At 34.7% G+C, this 18197-nt stretch overlaps 2 protein-coding genes and 1 pseudogene across 4 annotated transcripts; 1 reads left to right on the top strand and 2 right to left on the bottom strand.

Annotated features, from left to right (window-relative positions):
- The first annotated feature begins 1667 nt into the window (after positions 1 to 1667).
- Positions 1668 to 7308, top strand: LOC145637851 (signal peptidase complex subunit 3B-like). 2 transcript variants are annotated; one of them, XM_081688870.1, is made up of 7 exons: positions 1668 to 1802; positions 2706 to 2882; positions 2974 to 3021; positions 3875 to 3937; positions 4262 to 4315; positions 6729 to 6815; positions 7043 to 7308. In XM_081688870.1, the coding sequence occupies exons 2-7, from the start codon at positions 2757 to 2759 to the stop codon at positions 7169 to 7171; spliced, it is 507 nt and encodes a 168-aa protein (XP_081544996.1). In that variant the 5' UTR covers positions 1668 to 1802; positions 2706 to 2756; the 3' UTR covers positions 7172 to 7308. The 2 variants fall into 2 exon arrangements, with proteins under 2 accessions (XP_081544996.1, XP_081544995.1); XM_081688869.1 differs by having other exon boundaries at positions 1677 to 1802; positions 2721 to 2882.
- A 410-nt stretch (positions 7309 to 7718) lies between these two features.
- On the bottom strand, positions 7719 to 8573 carry LOC145637850 (pterocarpan synthase 1-like). Its single transcript, XM_081688868.1, has one exon. It carries the CDS (start codon positions 8525 to 8527, stop codon positions 7973 to 7975), a length of 555 nt encoding a protein of 184 aa, XP_081544994.1. The 5' UTR covers positions 8528 to 8573; the 3' UTR covers positions 7719 to 7972.
- A 1461-nt stretch (positions 8574 to 10034) lies between these two features.
- LOC145639026 (putative hexosyltransferase MUCI70) lies at positions 10035 to 17251 on the bottom strand (annotated as a pseudogene). Its single transcript, XR_014114805.1, has 6 exons — positions 16686 to 17251; positions 15202 to 15422; positions 14380 to 14556; positions 14136 to 14291; positions 11148 to 11424; positions 10035 to 10923 (listed from the first exon to the last, which is right to left on the bottom strand). The product of XR_014114805.1 is annotated as a putative hexosyltransferase MUCI70 (transcript).
- Positions 17252 to 18197: the final 946 nt, after the last annotated feature.

Raw genomic sequence — 18197 nt, 5'->3', positions numbered from 1 at the left:
GACCCAATCCGAAATGATTCATAACTCAACCCTAATTGACAGGTCTATGTAGTTATAAAATTCTATTAGTTGTGAAGTATATTATTTTAACCTTAGTATATATTATAAATATATGTTTTACACTTTAAACTAATTCCTTCGCTCCAAAAAAAATATTATGACATAAAAAAATTTAATTTTTATGATAATTTTTAAGAATTATAATCTAATAATTTTTTTTTTTTTTTTGAGAAATTATAATCTAATAATTTCTTTTGAATAAAATTATATTCAATTTGTATCTCTGAAATATTGGTCTTTTATCAAAAATAAAATTCTAAACTTTAAATTTTATCCTAAATTTTTTTTTTTTTATCTTTTATTTAAATCGCTCCAACGTTGCGCGACATTTGGCGAAAAGTTGGAACGCCAAGTGTCACAACAAGAGGCTAAAAGTTTAGCTTTATATATTAGTTATATGATATGATTTGTATCTCTGAAATATTGGTCTTTTATCGAAAATAAAATTCTAAACTTAAAATTTAATCCTAAAATTCTTTTTTTTTTTTTTATTTATTTTTAATATCTTATGAAGTCTATTTAAATCGTTCCAACTTGGCGAAAAGTTGGAACGCCAAGTGTCGCAACGTTGTGACCTGGCTAAAAGTTTAGCTTTATATATTAGTTACTAGTTTTGTGCCCCGGCGATGCCCGGGTAGTTTATGGACTTTTAAGATAAAATTATAATATTACTCCCTCCGTTTTTAAATACTTGCTCCATTTCTATTTTTTGCATTATTCATTTATCCTACTTTGACTAATGTTTGTGATTTATACATAAGAAAAAATATAATCGTGTGGGTATTTGTTGGAATCATCTCAATGAATAGTTTATTAATTTTCAGTTGTTAGAAGTTATACCTATTGATAATTAAAGATATTAGTGATCAAAGATTAGCATAGGCATGCGTGTCCAAGAGAAATGGAGCAAGTTTTTAAAAACAGAGGGAATATAATTCAATTTGATTGAAAATAGAATTCTAAATTAACTATTTTTGCTACAAAGTCAATCTATATTTATCCAACGTGGTACGATATTTGGCGAAAAATTAAAACACTAAATGATGTTGTCTTGTGGCCTAATTATATATTTATTATTTGGTATTTTATCGAAGAAATAACTCTAAACTAATAATCTTATTCTAAAATTCTATCTTAATTTGATTGAAAATAGAATTCTTACCTAATTTTTTTATCTTATGAAATTTATCCAAGGCGACGCGACACTTGACGGTTTTTTATCATAGGAAGTCTATTTAAATCTATCCAAGGTGGCGCGACACTTGGCGAAAAGTTGGAATGACAAGTGTCGCTATTTCGTGACCTGACTAAAAGTTTAGCTTTATATATTAGTTATATGATATGATATGATATCATATTAGATTAGTCATATGATTCTTTGCCAAAACAAAATAAAAAATAAATAAATTACTACGGGCTTGTTTGACATCGTTTTTGGTTTTCAGTTTTCTGTTTTTTTGAAAACTAAAAACCAAAAACAGGAAACAAGAAAAGGTGTTTCCACTTTTTTGTTGTCAGTTTTCAAAATTATCACGATTTTAATAATTCTAAATAATTTTTGATTCATTATGTTACATATATTGTATACTTTTAAAAAACCAAAAACAAAAAAACAGAAAACCACAACGATGCCAAACGAACCCTACATATAGTGAATTACTGAGAACGTTCCTCTCTCCCGCTCTCTCATCGAAGCCCACTCGGCCACTCCACAATCTCCATTGAAGCAGCTTCCGGGGGAGGTAACATGATGTTTCTTTTTGTAATCACCATATATCATTAATATCAATTTCGCAATCTAGGGTTTATCGTCAATTTAATTCTCAAAATAGTTAATCGATTGTTGAACTATTAGTTATAATTACTAAGGTTATGAAAGATCATAACCAGCGATTCTCTTGCAAAAGAAGAAAATTACTTGATTTTTCCTAGCCTAATTTGATAATTGAAACAAGTATGCCTTTTTGTTAGGATGGAATTATGGACGCTCAAAATTGGACTTTTCTTCTTTTAATTATATGATTTTTCGAGCCTAATATGATTATTGAAACATAATTGCCTCTAATGTTAGGTTGAAACTATGAATTGGGACCTTTTATAACTTAAATTATGTGATTTTTGGAGCCTATTTTGATTATTGAATCAAATTTGCCTGTAATGTTAGGATGGAACTATGAATGTGACCTTCTTTTCCTAAAATTATGTGATTTTGGGAGCCTAATTTGATAATTTTATCAAATTTGGTGGAGAACTTTTTAATGTTAGGATGGAGCTATGAAATTGGACCTTTTTCTTCCTGGGCCTAGGCGGCCGCCCCTCCTTCCTTGGCCAGGGAGATGTGCCTGGGCGTCAGTGCTCCATAATAATACCAAACTTGCTACTATTTAGTCTCCCCTAACAGTTTCCCACTTAAACTAATCCCCTTTAACAATCTCCCTTCTAAATTAATCATTACCCCCTTGATAGATATTATATTTATGATGATATTTGTTGCAGATTAGGATAGATTTGGCGTATATTTTGTATACTTACCGTACTGGGTTTCCTAATGTAATTAGGACTATTATTGTAATCTTTATATATTTTGATCAATGGTATACACTCCAACTTAGGAGTTTTTACCGAAATCTAACACCCTCTAACAGCTTTTCTAACTCCAGGGATTCAGGAGAGAGAATTCACATCAAAGTTCAAAGATGCATTCTTTTGTAAACAGAGCTAATGCGCTGCTAACTCTAGCAGTCACCATTCTTGCAATTATGTGCGCCGCCGCTTCTATTTCCGACACTTTCAATTCTCCTTCTCCTACTGCCAACATTGAGGTTGAAATCTTCATCTTCGGGTTGTTTTTAATTTTACTTTTTATAATCTTCACTGTTTGGTTGATCTGGGTGTTTTTTGGTTTCAATTTAGGTGGCCAACATTCATAAATTTCAGAAAGTCTCCAGTGGCAATGACGAGGTAAATTTTTCAATCTAATTTTCTGGGTCTTTTGGGGTTACTGCTACTGATCAATTGCAGTGCAATTGCCCTTACATGTTTGAGGACTCGAGGTATTGTAACGGAGTAAATTTACCCTCTAGTTATGTATTAGGAAGGATATGCTTGCATAATCAAAGATTGATTATGTTCTTATGATATTTGTAACAACCCTCTCGTACTTTGTTGATCCATGTTAAGGATCATTGATGGAATTTCGGGGTGGTCTTCAACAATCATCAAGGCTAGGTGTGGACTAAGTAAATTGAAAGTTGTGTTGGGTGTTTTTCTTGGTAACCTGAAGGCCGATGAGTATGAAATGACTCTCTTGGGGATATTGAGGTTTAGGATTTTCCAGCCAACATAAATGATTCAAGATATGTGTTCTTAGTTTTAAGGCAAAAGAATTGGAAAAGAGAAGTACTCCCTCCGCTCCTTTTTGTTTGACCCAGTTAGAATCTACAATTCGAGGAGAAAAGTTTTTTATTTTGACTACGGAAAATCTTTGTTGAATATAAGAAAAAACCTATTAATCTTTCTGTCATCTTGACTCATCTTTTGTTAATGCATGCCACTTTAGAAACTATGTATACGCTAGCAATCAACTTGAAAACTTAGGAAAGGATGAATGTAATAATTTCCAGCTGAAGACATATAATAGTTTATAAGAATGTGATATATAAGACTCCGCCATTTCATATTATGTTTTTTCTTAAATCCATTGGTATCTTAGTGTCATTATAAGCTTTTTAATTAGGATCTAGATTTATGTTCTTTATCTTTTTTATGCTCCTTTCAAATAGGAATTGTTCTTATATGTTTTATATTTTCCCAGATTGCCATGGTGCTGAATATTTCAGCCGATCTCCAGTCATTGTTTACTTGGAATACAAAGCAGGTTCGTCATGGTACTCCAGAAGATCCTTGTTTTGTTATTTCTCTTGTCATGCCTTTGTTGAACTTTTCAGTTGTTCATACCCATCTCCAATCTTTATCATAAGAGATTAACAGTAAAAAACTGTGACATCTAATTTTATGATTTACTTATTCTATGTGATTTCTGCTTTTCTTTGGCATTAAGTTTATAATGAACTAGGTGTTTGGTTTTTGTTTATTGCGTATGATCCTGCTTGGATAATTATCCCAGCATAACCTCTTGTTTAGTGCTGCACAACTATAGTTATTGACTAAGCTCTTCTGTAAATTTCTTTTTTTTTTGCAGGTGTTTGTGTTTGTTGCTGCTGAATATGAAACCAAAAAACATGTACTGAATCAGGTAATTGGGTGATTGGACACTGTTATCTCTTGTATGTGTGTTTGTGCTCGCGTGTGTGTTTGTATCATATATATCCCTTATCTGGTGCTCATTAAATGCAAAAATACTGAACTGTTGCCCTAAAAAAAAAAAAAAAAATTGTTGATGAATTATTTTATAATAACTACAGCATATGCTATTTATATAATTTGAAACTGCTTATTTATCATATTCGTTAACTAATACTCTACCGGGAGTGCATGTATAGCCTGCTTGCCTTAGGAGAGCTATTATAGGACAACTGTTTTGGTAACTGATGTGAACTTCTTCATAATGGGGTTGGAGGTTGGGTTATGGTGAATATATCTTCCAGTTTCTTTTATTGTGGATAGAGACTTCAAAGGCAACTTATTCTCCTTCCCATGTCCAAAGAATAACGACAGAATGATTTCAGTAATTCAGTATTCACTTGTGCTGTATGGAAGAAGAATTGAAATGGGATTAATCTCAAAAGAAAGGATCTTATTGTTCATATAGAAGAATTCTAAATTAAGTCAATTTACAAGATTTAAATAGAACAGATTTCTTGTAAATGTTTTTTCTGGGGAAATACCCAACCAAACTTTCAGATCATTACTTATATTCTATCTACCACTACCTACATTCCACAAAGCTGCTCTCTGCAAATATGACCTAATGAAGAGGCCGGTTATCCAGTTTTCAAAAAAAAAAAAAGGAACAGGCCTGTTATTCATAGTGAGTCTTCTTCCACATAGTTCCACCAGCAGTTCTTTCTATTCTGGTTTGGATGGTAGAGGCTTATATCTCGTAGTTTTAATAGGTTTCCTTATGAGGATTCTTTGATGTTTTAGAATTTGTCTAAGGTCTGAATTCAAGTACTAGATCAATCTATTCTGGTGTGATATGCTAATTTTCCTTACCATTGCCATTTGTTAGTAACTTTTTCCATATACGAGCCTAATCCTAGTAATATGTTCAAGGCTTTTTCTCAAGCTTATTCCCATTAATGTGGTTGTTGGACTTAGATGGTCTTTAAAGAGTTTAAAAGTTTTTGAGTTTGCTTATTGGTAGAAGCATAGCCAATAATCAGATGATAGAGTAACTGGGATTTTACCTGTGCTCCCATCAATTAAATGCTTTCTTAAATTTACTATTTGAACAGCTGATGATGGTGCTAACTAGTAAGATACCTTGCTTTGTGGCATATAGAAATTGCTGCAACTGAATCCGATGATTAACCTATGAAATCACATATCCTACCTTACGCATGTTATTTTTAAAAATGTATACTGAGTCCTTGATGCCTTAATTTAATGTATAGAGTGTAGATATTTTGTTGAAAAAAAAGGAATTTCAGCAATATACAAACCACAACGTCCAAATCTTGAGTTGAGAATGTTTTTGTTCTAACCCAACAACTTTTGGCTATCTATCTGTCTTTTGCATAATGGCTATTGTGAAGGGTGCATATATAATAAGATATATTCCGATCTGGGGAGCCTGATGGTAATTTTTTCGACAATTACAACATTTAAATTAAAAACCAACAAAATGACTTAAATAAGATGGGGCTTCTGATGCGACATAGGCATTTCTATCTGATGTGTAAAACCCCTTATAACCCTCTGACTCTTTTATGCTAGTCAGATTTGATATAATGATGATGGGCGGAAAACAATTGTGATAGTTTTGAATAGGGATTTTTATTATAACAGATTCGATGATCTTGGTAAGCATATCATTTTGTTTGGGCAAGTTCAAGTTTCTTTTCAAGAATAGCAACACAAGCTTATCACATTGTTACAGGTGCAGTTGAAAGTGGTGTGCAGAATTAAAAGTCAATTGTGCTTAAGTAGAAATATTTTATCCTCTCAATTGTCCCATCGTTGATTGTGAAACCCTGAATTCAGCATATAGTCCGTGTATATTTATTCTAAACTTGTTAATTTATACTTCCTCTGTACTTGTTTTATTGCTATATGGGAGAGGGGTACACATATTAGGAAAGATCATGTGAATTGGAGAGCAATGGAGAGATAAGAAGAGGGACTATGTGATGAAGAGAGACATTGGAAGAACACATTACTAAAAATAGATATTTAGTAATTGATGAAAACTTTCAAATTCAGGGAAAGGTAGCAATTAGTGTAGAAAAGAGGAAACCAATCAAAAAAGTGTTGATATGGAAATGAAGTTTATTATGTTGATGATTTAGCTCTCTTGATTGGTCTCCTTTCTTGAAAAGGGCTTCATCAGCAATGGGATTTGCTAGAACTTGAAAGACCCTTGTTCTTGAAAAGAGACAAAATATTTGGCCAGTACTGATGTTATGTACTGCAAACCTGCTAGATCATGCTCTCAGGTTTATACCTTTTGCTATAGCTAATTTGTTCTACAAATTTCTTTTGTGCAGCTTTCACTCTGGGATACGATCATAGAATCAAAAGAAAAGGCAAAATTTTCAGTTAGTATCTCAAACAAGTATCGATTTACTGATCAGGTAAGAATTAGCTAATTTGTTCTACAAATTTCTTTTGCCTGTTTCCCTCCTTTTCTTGCTGCTGTTAGCAGTAGGCTGTAACATCTTGTTAGTCGGGTTTCCTTGCAACTTAATGCAGTTGCTTCCATTGTTATGTTAAAAGCATTATAGTAGCTTTGTGGCCATCGGGTTTCACTTGTAGCAACTAATCAATTGAAAATTTTTGTAACTATAAATGTCTACTCCAGGGTAGCAATTTGCGAGGCAAGGAGTTCAACTTGACATTGCACTGGCATGTCATGCCCAAGACTGGAAAGATGTTTGCTGACAAAATTGTGCTGTCAGGATACCGCTTGCCGGAGCAATACAAAAGATGATACACCTATAGATCTCTTGGAGTTAAGACTTAAGGTTGAAGTTTAAGGATGTTAACAACTTAACATCACATGTTTAGTCGAAACATTAGTTGAAAAGTGAAAAAGTAAAGCTTTGGCTACTTGCTGTCCCAAAAAAACCCTTCAAAATTTCCATTTTTAAATATATACTCAGATTTTTTGATTTTTTAAAGCAGACCTGTTTTGCTGATGGACTACGACCCATGAAAATCTAACACTCTGAGATCCAATCTGAGCTCCGTTCAATGCTGCCAATGCATGCTTAGCAGCAGCTATTACTGTCACAATGAATGATATAAGAAATATAACTTTGGGTATGACCATGACTAAGAAGCATGGCTACAAATTTTAATTAGCTCCGTGGTCTTGGCTTAAATACAGCTTTGGACGTTTTTGTAATGACCAATTTTGTGTTTTCCTATCAGAAGTATTAGGTTGTTGACGATTCTGCAGTCTGCTCCCATCTTCCATCGAGTATCAATAACTGTCACATATTAATGCAAGTTTTTTTCAGCGCATTTTGTCCTTACTCGTACGCACTTGAGCAACCTTTTAGGGGGTCACTCATCCTAAAATTATTCCCAACTAAACATGTTTAACTGCGGAGTCTCTTAGCATATTAGCTTTTTGAAAAGGAAAGAAAGCAAAATTTAAAGCCTTTTATCGGATAGTGACAAAATTACAAGGCAAACATTATACAATTTCTGCTAAGATAGGCGTGACATAAATATAATAATCCCAGAATTATAGTGAAAAATCTGTCCTATCTAATCAATAGACCCTTCATACCCGTATAGACTGCGATTGACTTGGAAAGGTTAGCTGTAAGTCTACTTGATAAATGGGAGCATCAACACCAGAAGTATCCTGATCGGCCTCTGTGAAAACAGCAATGCCACGAGCAAAGGCAAAAGAGCCTGTACCACCAACCACCTTAAGCTCTTCTCTCTTCTTATGTTCCAATTGTTTAGCTTGAATACTCAAGCTCCCTGAATATTCAGGTGTGCTGAATGTCAGATATATTACATTGAAGGCTGAATGAGCGAAATGCTCCACAGGTATGATAAAACCTTGTGCTTTTCCTACAATTGGCGACGTGCTTTCAGGTCCCTCCGTGAGCATCCGATGGAAGGTCAACACCCCTGTAGAAGGCTCGACATCACGGTGTATGTTACGATTCAAAGTTGCTGGTTGCTGGATGTACAAAGACAACGCAACCAATGGCTTCTGTAAATCACTCTCATGGTCTTTGTAAGGAACTGGTGAAAGCAGCGCTAATAGCAGAACTGCCATTGTGGCCAGAGAAACAGCAGAGCAGAATATGATCTTAGCTAACATTATGCCATCAAATAAACTTCTTCAGGAATTTAATTCTGCATACTTCTTAAGGGCCATCAATGATTGAATTTTCTTTCAAGTATACTTGCTCCTCAAGTACAAATTTGGCCACCTAATCCACAGTTAATATCACAAAGCATTTCTTTTGCATAATATTTTATCAGTAGTATGTTCGAGGGTACCTAATCCATTATTGGTCCTTCAGAATTCTCAACTTTTTTTGTCTTAAACAAGAACGATAAGGTAGATTTGTAGACAACACATGCGGTACAAGTAACCAAGTTAAGCAAGCAGGTATGATCAAGCAAATACCCGTGATTTGTTTATATATAAGAAAAATCGTCTTAAAATCCCTATCTTGGCCAGTTTTCTGAAATAAATCCTTACTTTGAGATTATGAGTTATCCAACCCAAATAAGTTCAGCTATGAAGATGTCTTTTACAAAATGATCCCAACTATAGAACGGCTTTAAGGTGATATATCAAGAGTAACAAGATTTTTGCACGCAATGAAAAGTAAACACTAAGATTGCCTGAAGTCCATTCTCCAAAACTTTGCTGCATGATGACCAAATGAAACCATCTATCAACCAAGCATTTCTCATAAGACCCACACAAGCGGGCTATAGATTGCCAGAGCATCGAGTAGCAAACTATAGCTTACATATATATGGATTGCAAGAGCATTGAGTAGCAGACTAAGCAAACTTTAATTAGATCTTAGATTGCAAGAGCATCGAGTAACATTCTACTACATATATTTAACATCGTACAGAAGCTTTACAGCCTAAATATTAAGCAATTCAATATCTCGAATGGATCTGGAAACATTTCCAGCATTACTAAAGTTTAAATAAGTACGATATTTACACGGCATTCTTCCATCTAAAGAAGGATGCAGAGACTGCAGACAACAGAAAAGGAAAATAATTGATAATAGTCCGTTGAAAATAGCTAAGATCTTCCCCTGGCAATGGTTCATAAAAATATTACAGTGTTTTTTTTTTTTTTTTTTTAAAAAAAAAAAAAATTCAGAAACATAAGTAAGCCTGCCTGAATGGAGTATATAAGGATCAGATACAAGAATTCAAGTCATAGAAACTCATCACTTGCCTACGCCCGACAGATGATCAGCCCTTACGCCAACCTCACTCATCACAATAGAGAACAAATGTTGAGCAAGGTATTGTGCTCAACCATCTAACAAACTTCTATCTTACACAAGTATCAGGAAAGAGTACAACTGTACAAGCAGTAACAGAAAATAAAGATCACTTAACCAAAGGTGAAAAACGCATCCGTATAAAGAGATAATTCACCGTGACCACACAGCAAAAATACGCACATTCACATACCAGAACTAGTCATTTGAAAGAACGGGAACGTGATAACAAAGAGCTACTTCAATATGTAGGAGATACATACACATCTGTTATTTTATAAAATAAAAAGGAACGGGATATTCTTACATGTATCGAACCCAACTTTATGAAAAGATAAAGTGATTTTTTTTTTTTTTTTTTTTTTTTTTTTTGACATCATGTATAAAGTGAATTTATTAACCTAGATAATAGATAGAATTCTAGTGTACAATGACAAGCGCGCGCACAAACACTAGATTACATTTAAAATCAAAGGCAAGGAAACAATGCAAAAGAAAAGGAACAGAGAAAATACAATTTTTTTTTTTTTTTCTTTCCTGATTTTACAAGTGTTCGTCAAAACAATAATGGACCATAAGCTAGTTAGATCTCAAACTCTCAAATCAACTAATCTAAGGCAATTGTATAGTTAAACAAATGAATAGCCTACATCACATACAAAAAAATAATGCCTTGTGAAAAAACATTCAAATAAAATAAAATTTACAACATAAAATGTACAGTTCTCTAGGTTCTCTCCTTTCTCTTTGACTTTCATGGATGCTAAACCAGTTATATTTGAAAGAATGAGGCTCGCTGCATCATCACATTCTGCAGCTCAGAGCTCTAGCAGTGGTATGGAGGCTAGGAACTGTACGGCAAGGTAGAATAGCATTTCCATTATCGGGCTCCAGTTAATCATGTTTGACGTAGCATATCAGCAGTCAATGTCTACAACCTGCTTTCTATCAAGCTCCAAAACGAGCTTAAAAAAGAAATGTTAAAGAATTGTAAGTGCAGTTCAAGTGACTAATGGTTTTGCCTTGCGTATGTGTCCCATACTATTAACAAGATCTTTGCGGGTGCATACAGGGAACATGTTAATATCAATCAGGACTTTCAGCCGCCAGAGAACATAAGGAAAGCTGAGCTGATCCCGGGATGTAAAGCGAACCACTTCATTGAACCAAAGGCACATGAACAGGTTGGTTAAGGGTGAGTGTTCCCTAACAATGATGGAAGCTTCAGCTAGAGCTACACAAAGAATATATTTCATGAATTAGAAACCAATTTAAAACTCAACTTTATTAGCAGAATTGGCATATTGAAAGAGCCAAAGATTGGGAAATTCCACTAACTAAGCACAAATTAACAAATTATCTGACTTGGATAAGATTATCAGAGGCCTCAGACATCAATAATTCATAGCACCAAGCAAAACACTGTGACAAGTTCTATGGGGTAAGGCAGCATCATACCTTTCCTTCCATTAAATCTTTTGTCTTCGGGAAGCCCATCAAGGCGGTATTGAGTAAGTTGCACCTCTACTTCCTCTGGGGTTGCCTTATTTTTCTTGACAACAGCCTTAGCCTCATCATACACACTACTGCGAGCGCCATGCTGTGAAATTGCAAGAACAGACTTCGATCGCCAAAGCAGTGCTTCCAGAACGCCCAAGGGATCCCTCCTAAACTGAGACTTTGAGTCAACCCAAATGGAATATAATGCATTTGGAAACAACCGATGGCCCAACATCTAACAAAAGGAATTAAAAAATAAGTAATATTCTCTGAAGAAACATGATCTTAAACACAAACAAACGCAAGGAAAGGCATCAGACTATTTGGTGTCAGTAAAGTTAGAGACCAGGAACAAAACCATAATGACATGCCACTAGATTCAAAACCTCAGAGTAAAACAAAGATCAAGGACGAGAGATAACAGAGTACCAACAGCCAATTTAGAGCTTATCCAATGGCAAGAAACCTATTAATCTTCCTATTGAAGGAAGATTAAAAATCATCAAAGCAGCACAAAGGAGTATTAAAATACTCAGAAACTTGAAGAAGCTAAACTCTGAAATCCCTCTCAAACCCTGAATTCCCTTAAAAGACTTGAGTAGCCATTAGATATACTAGGTCAGTGTGTCAAGTCTGATTATTTTGTTATGAACAGGCTCCAGTCAAGTTCAGCATGTGCTTTTCCAAATACAACTCCAATTACACCCCTATTAATCAGAAAATGAAGCTGATTTTTTTTTTACTTGGCACCAGAGTAGAGGTATTGTTTACTCTTCCAATTCCTAGTTCTTGTTCTTGGGCTTTGAAGAAGATTCTGCAGAGTACATATCATTTAGAGTAATGCTAATTGCTAATTGGGACTCTGTCATGACAGGTAGATTCCCAAATGGCAAGTTGTATAAGCAGCGGCAGGGAACTTTTGAGAAAGTGCCTTGGAGAAGGGTGATCTGTAACTCCAAAGCTAGCCCAAAGAGCGGCTTTGTTCTTTGGTTAGCTGCTCAAAACAGGCTTGCTACAGCAGATAGGATTAGTAGCAAGTCTTAGCCTTAGAATCGAATTGGACAAAGGTTGGGGTATCCAATGCTCCATTCATTGAGTTCTTTATCAATCTGGTATACTAGAATCTGTTGACCAGCTGTTCTTTAGTTGTGACTATGCAGCTTATATCTGGCAGAAGGTCCTGCACTGCATCAGGGTTCAGAGAAGTAGTTTGTGTTTTAGGTAGGAGCTTCTTCATGCTATTAATATGAGCAGGAAAACTACTACTCAAGCTGTTGCCTACTCTATGTGCTTTGCTGAAACAGTTCACCATGTATGGAGGATATCATTGTTAAGCATATTCTGTTCAATGTTGCTAGTAGGTGTGATGGAGAGATGAAAAAGTGGTTGTTATAGTTTCTTTGTTTAGAGTTTATGCTGTAATGTCTTGCTGTTAACAGCAAGTTTCTTGGTTTTTAATAAAATCTTTATTAATTGCCAAAAAAAAAAAAAAAAAACAAAAAAAAACATGCCACACTATGACATCCATGAACATTCATGAGTTTGAATGTACAAAAGGATTAAACCAACCACATTAGACTATTTGAGTTGTTTTAATGTATGACACCAGCATGGAACACCAAGGTCACTCCGCGACTGTTTATCAGATATGGGTGACTTTCATGAGAGTACTCTTATAGTAAAAGGTGTATATTTATGAGAGATGAAACGGTTTAATTGTTTATCCTAAGATTTGTATTGAAATAATATTGACATGGAAAACCAAAAGATAACACTAGAAAAATAAAATTTAGGAAATAAAATATCATATGATGTGATCATACACACAGAAATAGAAATGGAAATCAGAAACTCAAATGCAAGAAAAAGGAGCAATTTAAAATCTCAACCCAAAAAAAATTCTTATGATATAATTCATCATATTTTATGAAAGTCTTAACAAATAATGAAATACTTTCCGTAGATCTCTAGCATAAACACAATTTGAAGGAGATACAAAGAAAATACTTCCACCATTGCACATTGATATTAATATTTTGAATTTTATCACAATTCATAAAACACACTTAGACCATAGTTTATGATCTATATGTACTGAAAATATAGTTATGTGTGGTCTTGTTATATTCATCTCAATACATATTTTCGAAATATCAACTTGTAATAATTTTTACGAATGCACATTTACAATATTACTGCTCTAAGTTTTACATTGGCAAGCATGAAAAGGTAAAATATTAACACCATTATGAACTGCTCAATGTGTTTCATGTTTTTTTAAAAAGTATCAACTGCTCAATGTGTTTCAGTAGCAGATTAAATACTAAAATCTGCTCAGTCCAATACTTTTTATTGGTTTCCCTGCCCCATCCTTCTGTTTGTCTCACTTTTCCCTACCTCTTGATCAAACCACCAAAAATAACATGGAGGAAAAAAGTATATGGGAGGGGAAACTAAATACTGGTGATGCGAACTACATGCCATAGATAGTTGTTGCATCAGAGATCAGTAGCGTAAATTACTAATAATGGAAGGAAAACAAAAGTAGGTTGGGAAGTTTGTCGCATATATAATTTTGTACTGGGGTGGGTTTATTTGTGGAAGGGAGCTTTTTGTTGAACAGGAAATGAAATTCCTCCCTCTCCACAGAATAAGTAACCCCGGCCAATAATTATATATTTCTGGACATTTCAAAGGGAAACGTTCCTTTTATGAAAATATGGCCAAAAAATAAAATTCTGTGCAACATAGGAGGTCATTAAGAATTTCTTTCCTACATTTATCATTTAATAGTTTTTTTTTTTTTTTTTTCTTCCAAAAAAAAAAAAAAAAAGCCTCACGTGTTGTGACAAACAGTTACATGCTAAGCATCCATGGGAACCTGGCAAGGACATTGTCCACATATTTGCAGAGTTGTAACATAGCATAGAAAAATAGTTACACTACCTTAGGAATTTTACCATTCAACCGCTGGTCAGGGAAAGGGAGATTCTTGACAATCACAATCCGCCACTTGCCAATATAATGGTCATCACCAATTTTCCTCCCCTGTGCTTCCTGTGTAGCAAGGGTGATCTCATCCCAAAAGGCAACATAACAGACCTGAAAGCAGTGCAAGCTAATAAGCACAAGGTAAAAATATAAAAAGAATTCATGTGTCCCTCAATCTATGAAAAGAACTGATTCAAACCTTTTGAAGGGATGCCTCCGACATCCCTATAGGTTGATAAAGATTATCTCCACCGCCAAATGCACAAGTAGAGACAACAACCTTGCAAGTTCGCAAATATTTTTCATCCTCAAGTGACATCTTAAATCCTCCATTTTCACTATAAAAACCACAATGCACCACAGGAGTTTCCGTCACCTGAACATGAAACAACAGTGAAACATCGGGTTATAAAATTAGCTGAAACTCACCTGTAGAGCTATTCAACATTCAGGCACAAGGAAAATATACATGTAAACTGCAATTAGTGTAAGGACCTTGGCAAACACGCTAATTCGAGATCAAGATTTTTTTTTTTTTATAATAATACACAATAGTGGAAGAGAAATTACTCGGGTGATTTGCTTCAGAGAGAATTTTAATATGTTATAAGGCAGCTATATAGGAGGAACTGTTTTTATAAGTTCTGCCATCACTATCTCTTATCGGCATTCTGATTTCCAATACTCTCTCTCTCTCTCTCTCTCTCTCTTTCAAATTTTCATCATCACCCTTACCAAACAAACCCGAGATTCTAATGCAATGCTGACACAAAAGATTCAAATTTATATTTGTCAAATGCCAATTGTTTATTTTATTTTCATGTGAATTGTGGTCACTGGTTCTCTTGTCTTTCATTATTACTCTTAACCGAAACAGCTCCCATATGCTTACACAATGCTGACAGAAAAAGTTTAGATTTATTATTATCATAAGCCTAATGATCTATTTTATATTCATGTGAATAGAGTAACATCCAACTCATCACGTCAAGAGCAAAAACTTTTAGTTGTAACAACCAACCTTGAAACTCTACTCCCTTTGAACTAGTGATTGGTACCCTGTAAATGAGCTAGATCTTACAGGTTTTCTTTTCTGAAAAGAGTATGTTGAATTTTCTCCGGCATAAGGGTCATTATCTTCTGAAATATATATCACATTCTTAACAGGACCTTTTGAACTTTTCAATTCTGCAGGGATATCCAGAATCTCAAGATCTTCAGCTGACAGGATTGGCAAGCAACCTGATACAACCAAAAAATTTACACTAAAAACCGATATACTAGCCGTCCATATAAAAGGTGTATGGAAAAGACAGAAACTTTTATAGCAACATCTTTATCTCCAAGGTTAACTATCTAATTTCCTTTTCATTCGTGATGTCCAGACCCAAGAGCCTGACTCATAAGATGTCCAACCGTATCAATGCAGCTTGAGGGATTAATTCATAATACTAAGAAGTAATACAGCATAATGATTGCAAATGTCTGATACTAAACAACACGTGATATAAGAGCACATAGTTAACTTATCTCTTTACAAACAAAAAAGGGGACAATTCACTCAGAAGAGAGTAACTCCACGCTTGTTAAGTTAACTGTGAATTAAACTCCTTTAAAGACAGAAAGCGAATGCAATTACATAATTGAGCAGCACTTCCCACAGCAAAGCCACACTTCACAAACACTAGAATAAGCTACCATCTACCAATCCTCACTTCAAAATATCACATTTATATTATACTCCACAGAGAACGCAGATTTGCTCAAAAATAGCAAAAAAATTGCACATAGTGCTAAACAACAAAAGCCCCACATGTTAATCAGAGCCTGATCACTATTAGCTAATTTTACCTATGTTGGAAAGAAAATTAGTTATATTCTTGTACAGGTAGAACAAACATACTATCCACTAAATTACATAAACGACCTAACATAACAAAAAATAAAAATCTTAATATTACCAATTTACCTCAATGAACAAGTTCTGCTCTGAATTTCACAATTGATCCTGCATTTATCAAGGCTATAAAGATCTAAATAAACAAAACCTTACCCCTAACTAGTAAAACCCATTAATCGAGTTTTGAAAGGAACGGCATTACTTTAATTTCGTAACAAAATAACTCCAGAAATTTTACCTGAAACATGAATTGGGTTCTGTAGCCAACCAGGCCAAATTGGAGCAACAAAGAATGCAGATAGGTTGAAAACAAAAAATTCAAAGGATCAAATTTCAGTAATAGATTGCTCTAGAAACTTAATTATAACTTATAAGACTAATTTCACAGCTGCTTACTTTTTATCAGAAGTTCTTGCTTTCTCATTGTGATCTTAAAATCAACCTAATCAGTTTGTTTTCCTTCATGCAAAATCATTAACATAAAACGATAACCCGAATTTAATTAGCAAGCAATAACACAAAAGCAACAAACTAATAAAACATTGATTCAAAGTCACAAATAAAATCCTACAATATCATTTAATAAGCAATCAAAATCAACTTACGCTCTTTGACACCACCGACATTATGATAAATAGGGTCAAGACGATTCAATTTCCCATCCACATGTGAATCCAGCATCGTCCGAGTAAAATTGAATTTACTTTCATGACTTAATTCATCATGACTGTGTCTCCGGCCGAGTCGAGAAGCTTCGAAAAGAAGCAACGCCATAGCAGGAAGGAAAACCAAGAGAGGCCACCATTTAGCGAGCTTCCTAACGATTCGACGAGTTAATTCGGCGTTGGATCGGAAGTTTGCCGATTTCTTCCGTTTCCGGCGGACTCGGGCTCTCATTCTTGCGGTGTATTCATCGGAATCTTCGTCGGAAACTGGGATTGAGATGCTGTTGTTGTTGATGATGTTATTGGTGTTGAACATGTTTTGCGTCGAATTTTAGCGTTGAATCTGAAGAAGAGTTTATGGAAATTGGATTTTTTGAACAAGGGATGTGAATTCGTGATGAGCGCCTAGTTTAGCATTCCGTAGTTACTCTAGTTCAGCGCCGTTTAGTTTGTTAATCAAATCAACCGAACAATTGAACAAGCAAGGTTTATATTTTGTCAATCACATAAGGATTTTCCTAAAAATTTCATAAATTTAAGGAAAAATACACTTTAATAATCCCAATTATTGACGATTTACCTAGAATAATCCCAACTAAGGTTTATTTTCTAACAATCCCAACTTTGTCTCTTATTTTATTTCAGCGGTCCCATTGACCAGTAACCTGTTGAAAAGGTAATTTTTTTTTATTTTTTTTATAAATACCACGTGTCAACATGTGATTAGTTTAGAATTTAAAAAATTAGAAAAAAATTTAGAAAATTCATTAAGAATCTAAAAATAAAAAAAATAAAAAAACAAAAATTTAATAAAAATCAAAAAAATTAAAAAAATTAAGAAAAATTAAAAAATTTAAAAAAAATCAAAAAATAAAAATACAATCAGAAAATTCATTAAAAAAAATCAAAAAAATATTAAAAAAATCAAAAAATTAAAAAAAAAATCAGAAAAGATTAAAAAGTAAAGAAAAAAGATAAATCCCAAAACCCACCCAGCAACCACCCCGTAACCCTAGTCAGCCACCCTCATTCCCTTTCCCTGCTGGCGGCCAACCCCCATAACCCCCTACAATGGCCGGCCAACACCCACTCATCCAGGAAACCACTCGGCTGGCCTAAAACCACCCCCCGTAACTACCCCCTCACTATTCCCCGACCAACAAAACCACCCCCTTTCTGTTCCCCGACCCCTAAAACAGCCCCTCCTCTTTTCCCCTATCGCCGAAATGGGCGGTTTTGATGGTGGGGGAAAGGAGGGGGGTTGTTTTGAGGGTCGGGGAAGAGGAGGTGGTGGTTATAGGGGTGATTTTGGGTCGACCGGATGGTTTCCGATCTGGAAGGATGTCGGCCGACCATTTTAGGAGTTTATGGGAGTTGACCGTGGCGTGGAATGGGGAGGGGGTGGCTGGCTAGGGTTACGGGGTGGTGGGAGGGGTGGCTGGGTGGGTTTTG

The sequence above is a fragment of the Chenopodium album genome, chromosome 7, assembly GCF_948465745.1.
Source record: "Chenopodium album chromosome 7, dcCheAlbu1.1, whole genome shotgun sequence".
Lineage (NCBI taxonomy): Eukaryota > Viridiplantae > Streptophyta > Magnoliopsida > Caryophyllales > Amaranthaceae > Chenopodium > Chenopodium album.
This window is presented reverse-complemented; position numbering and strand designations above follow the sequence as displayed.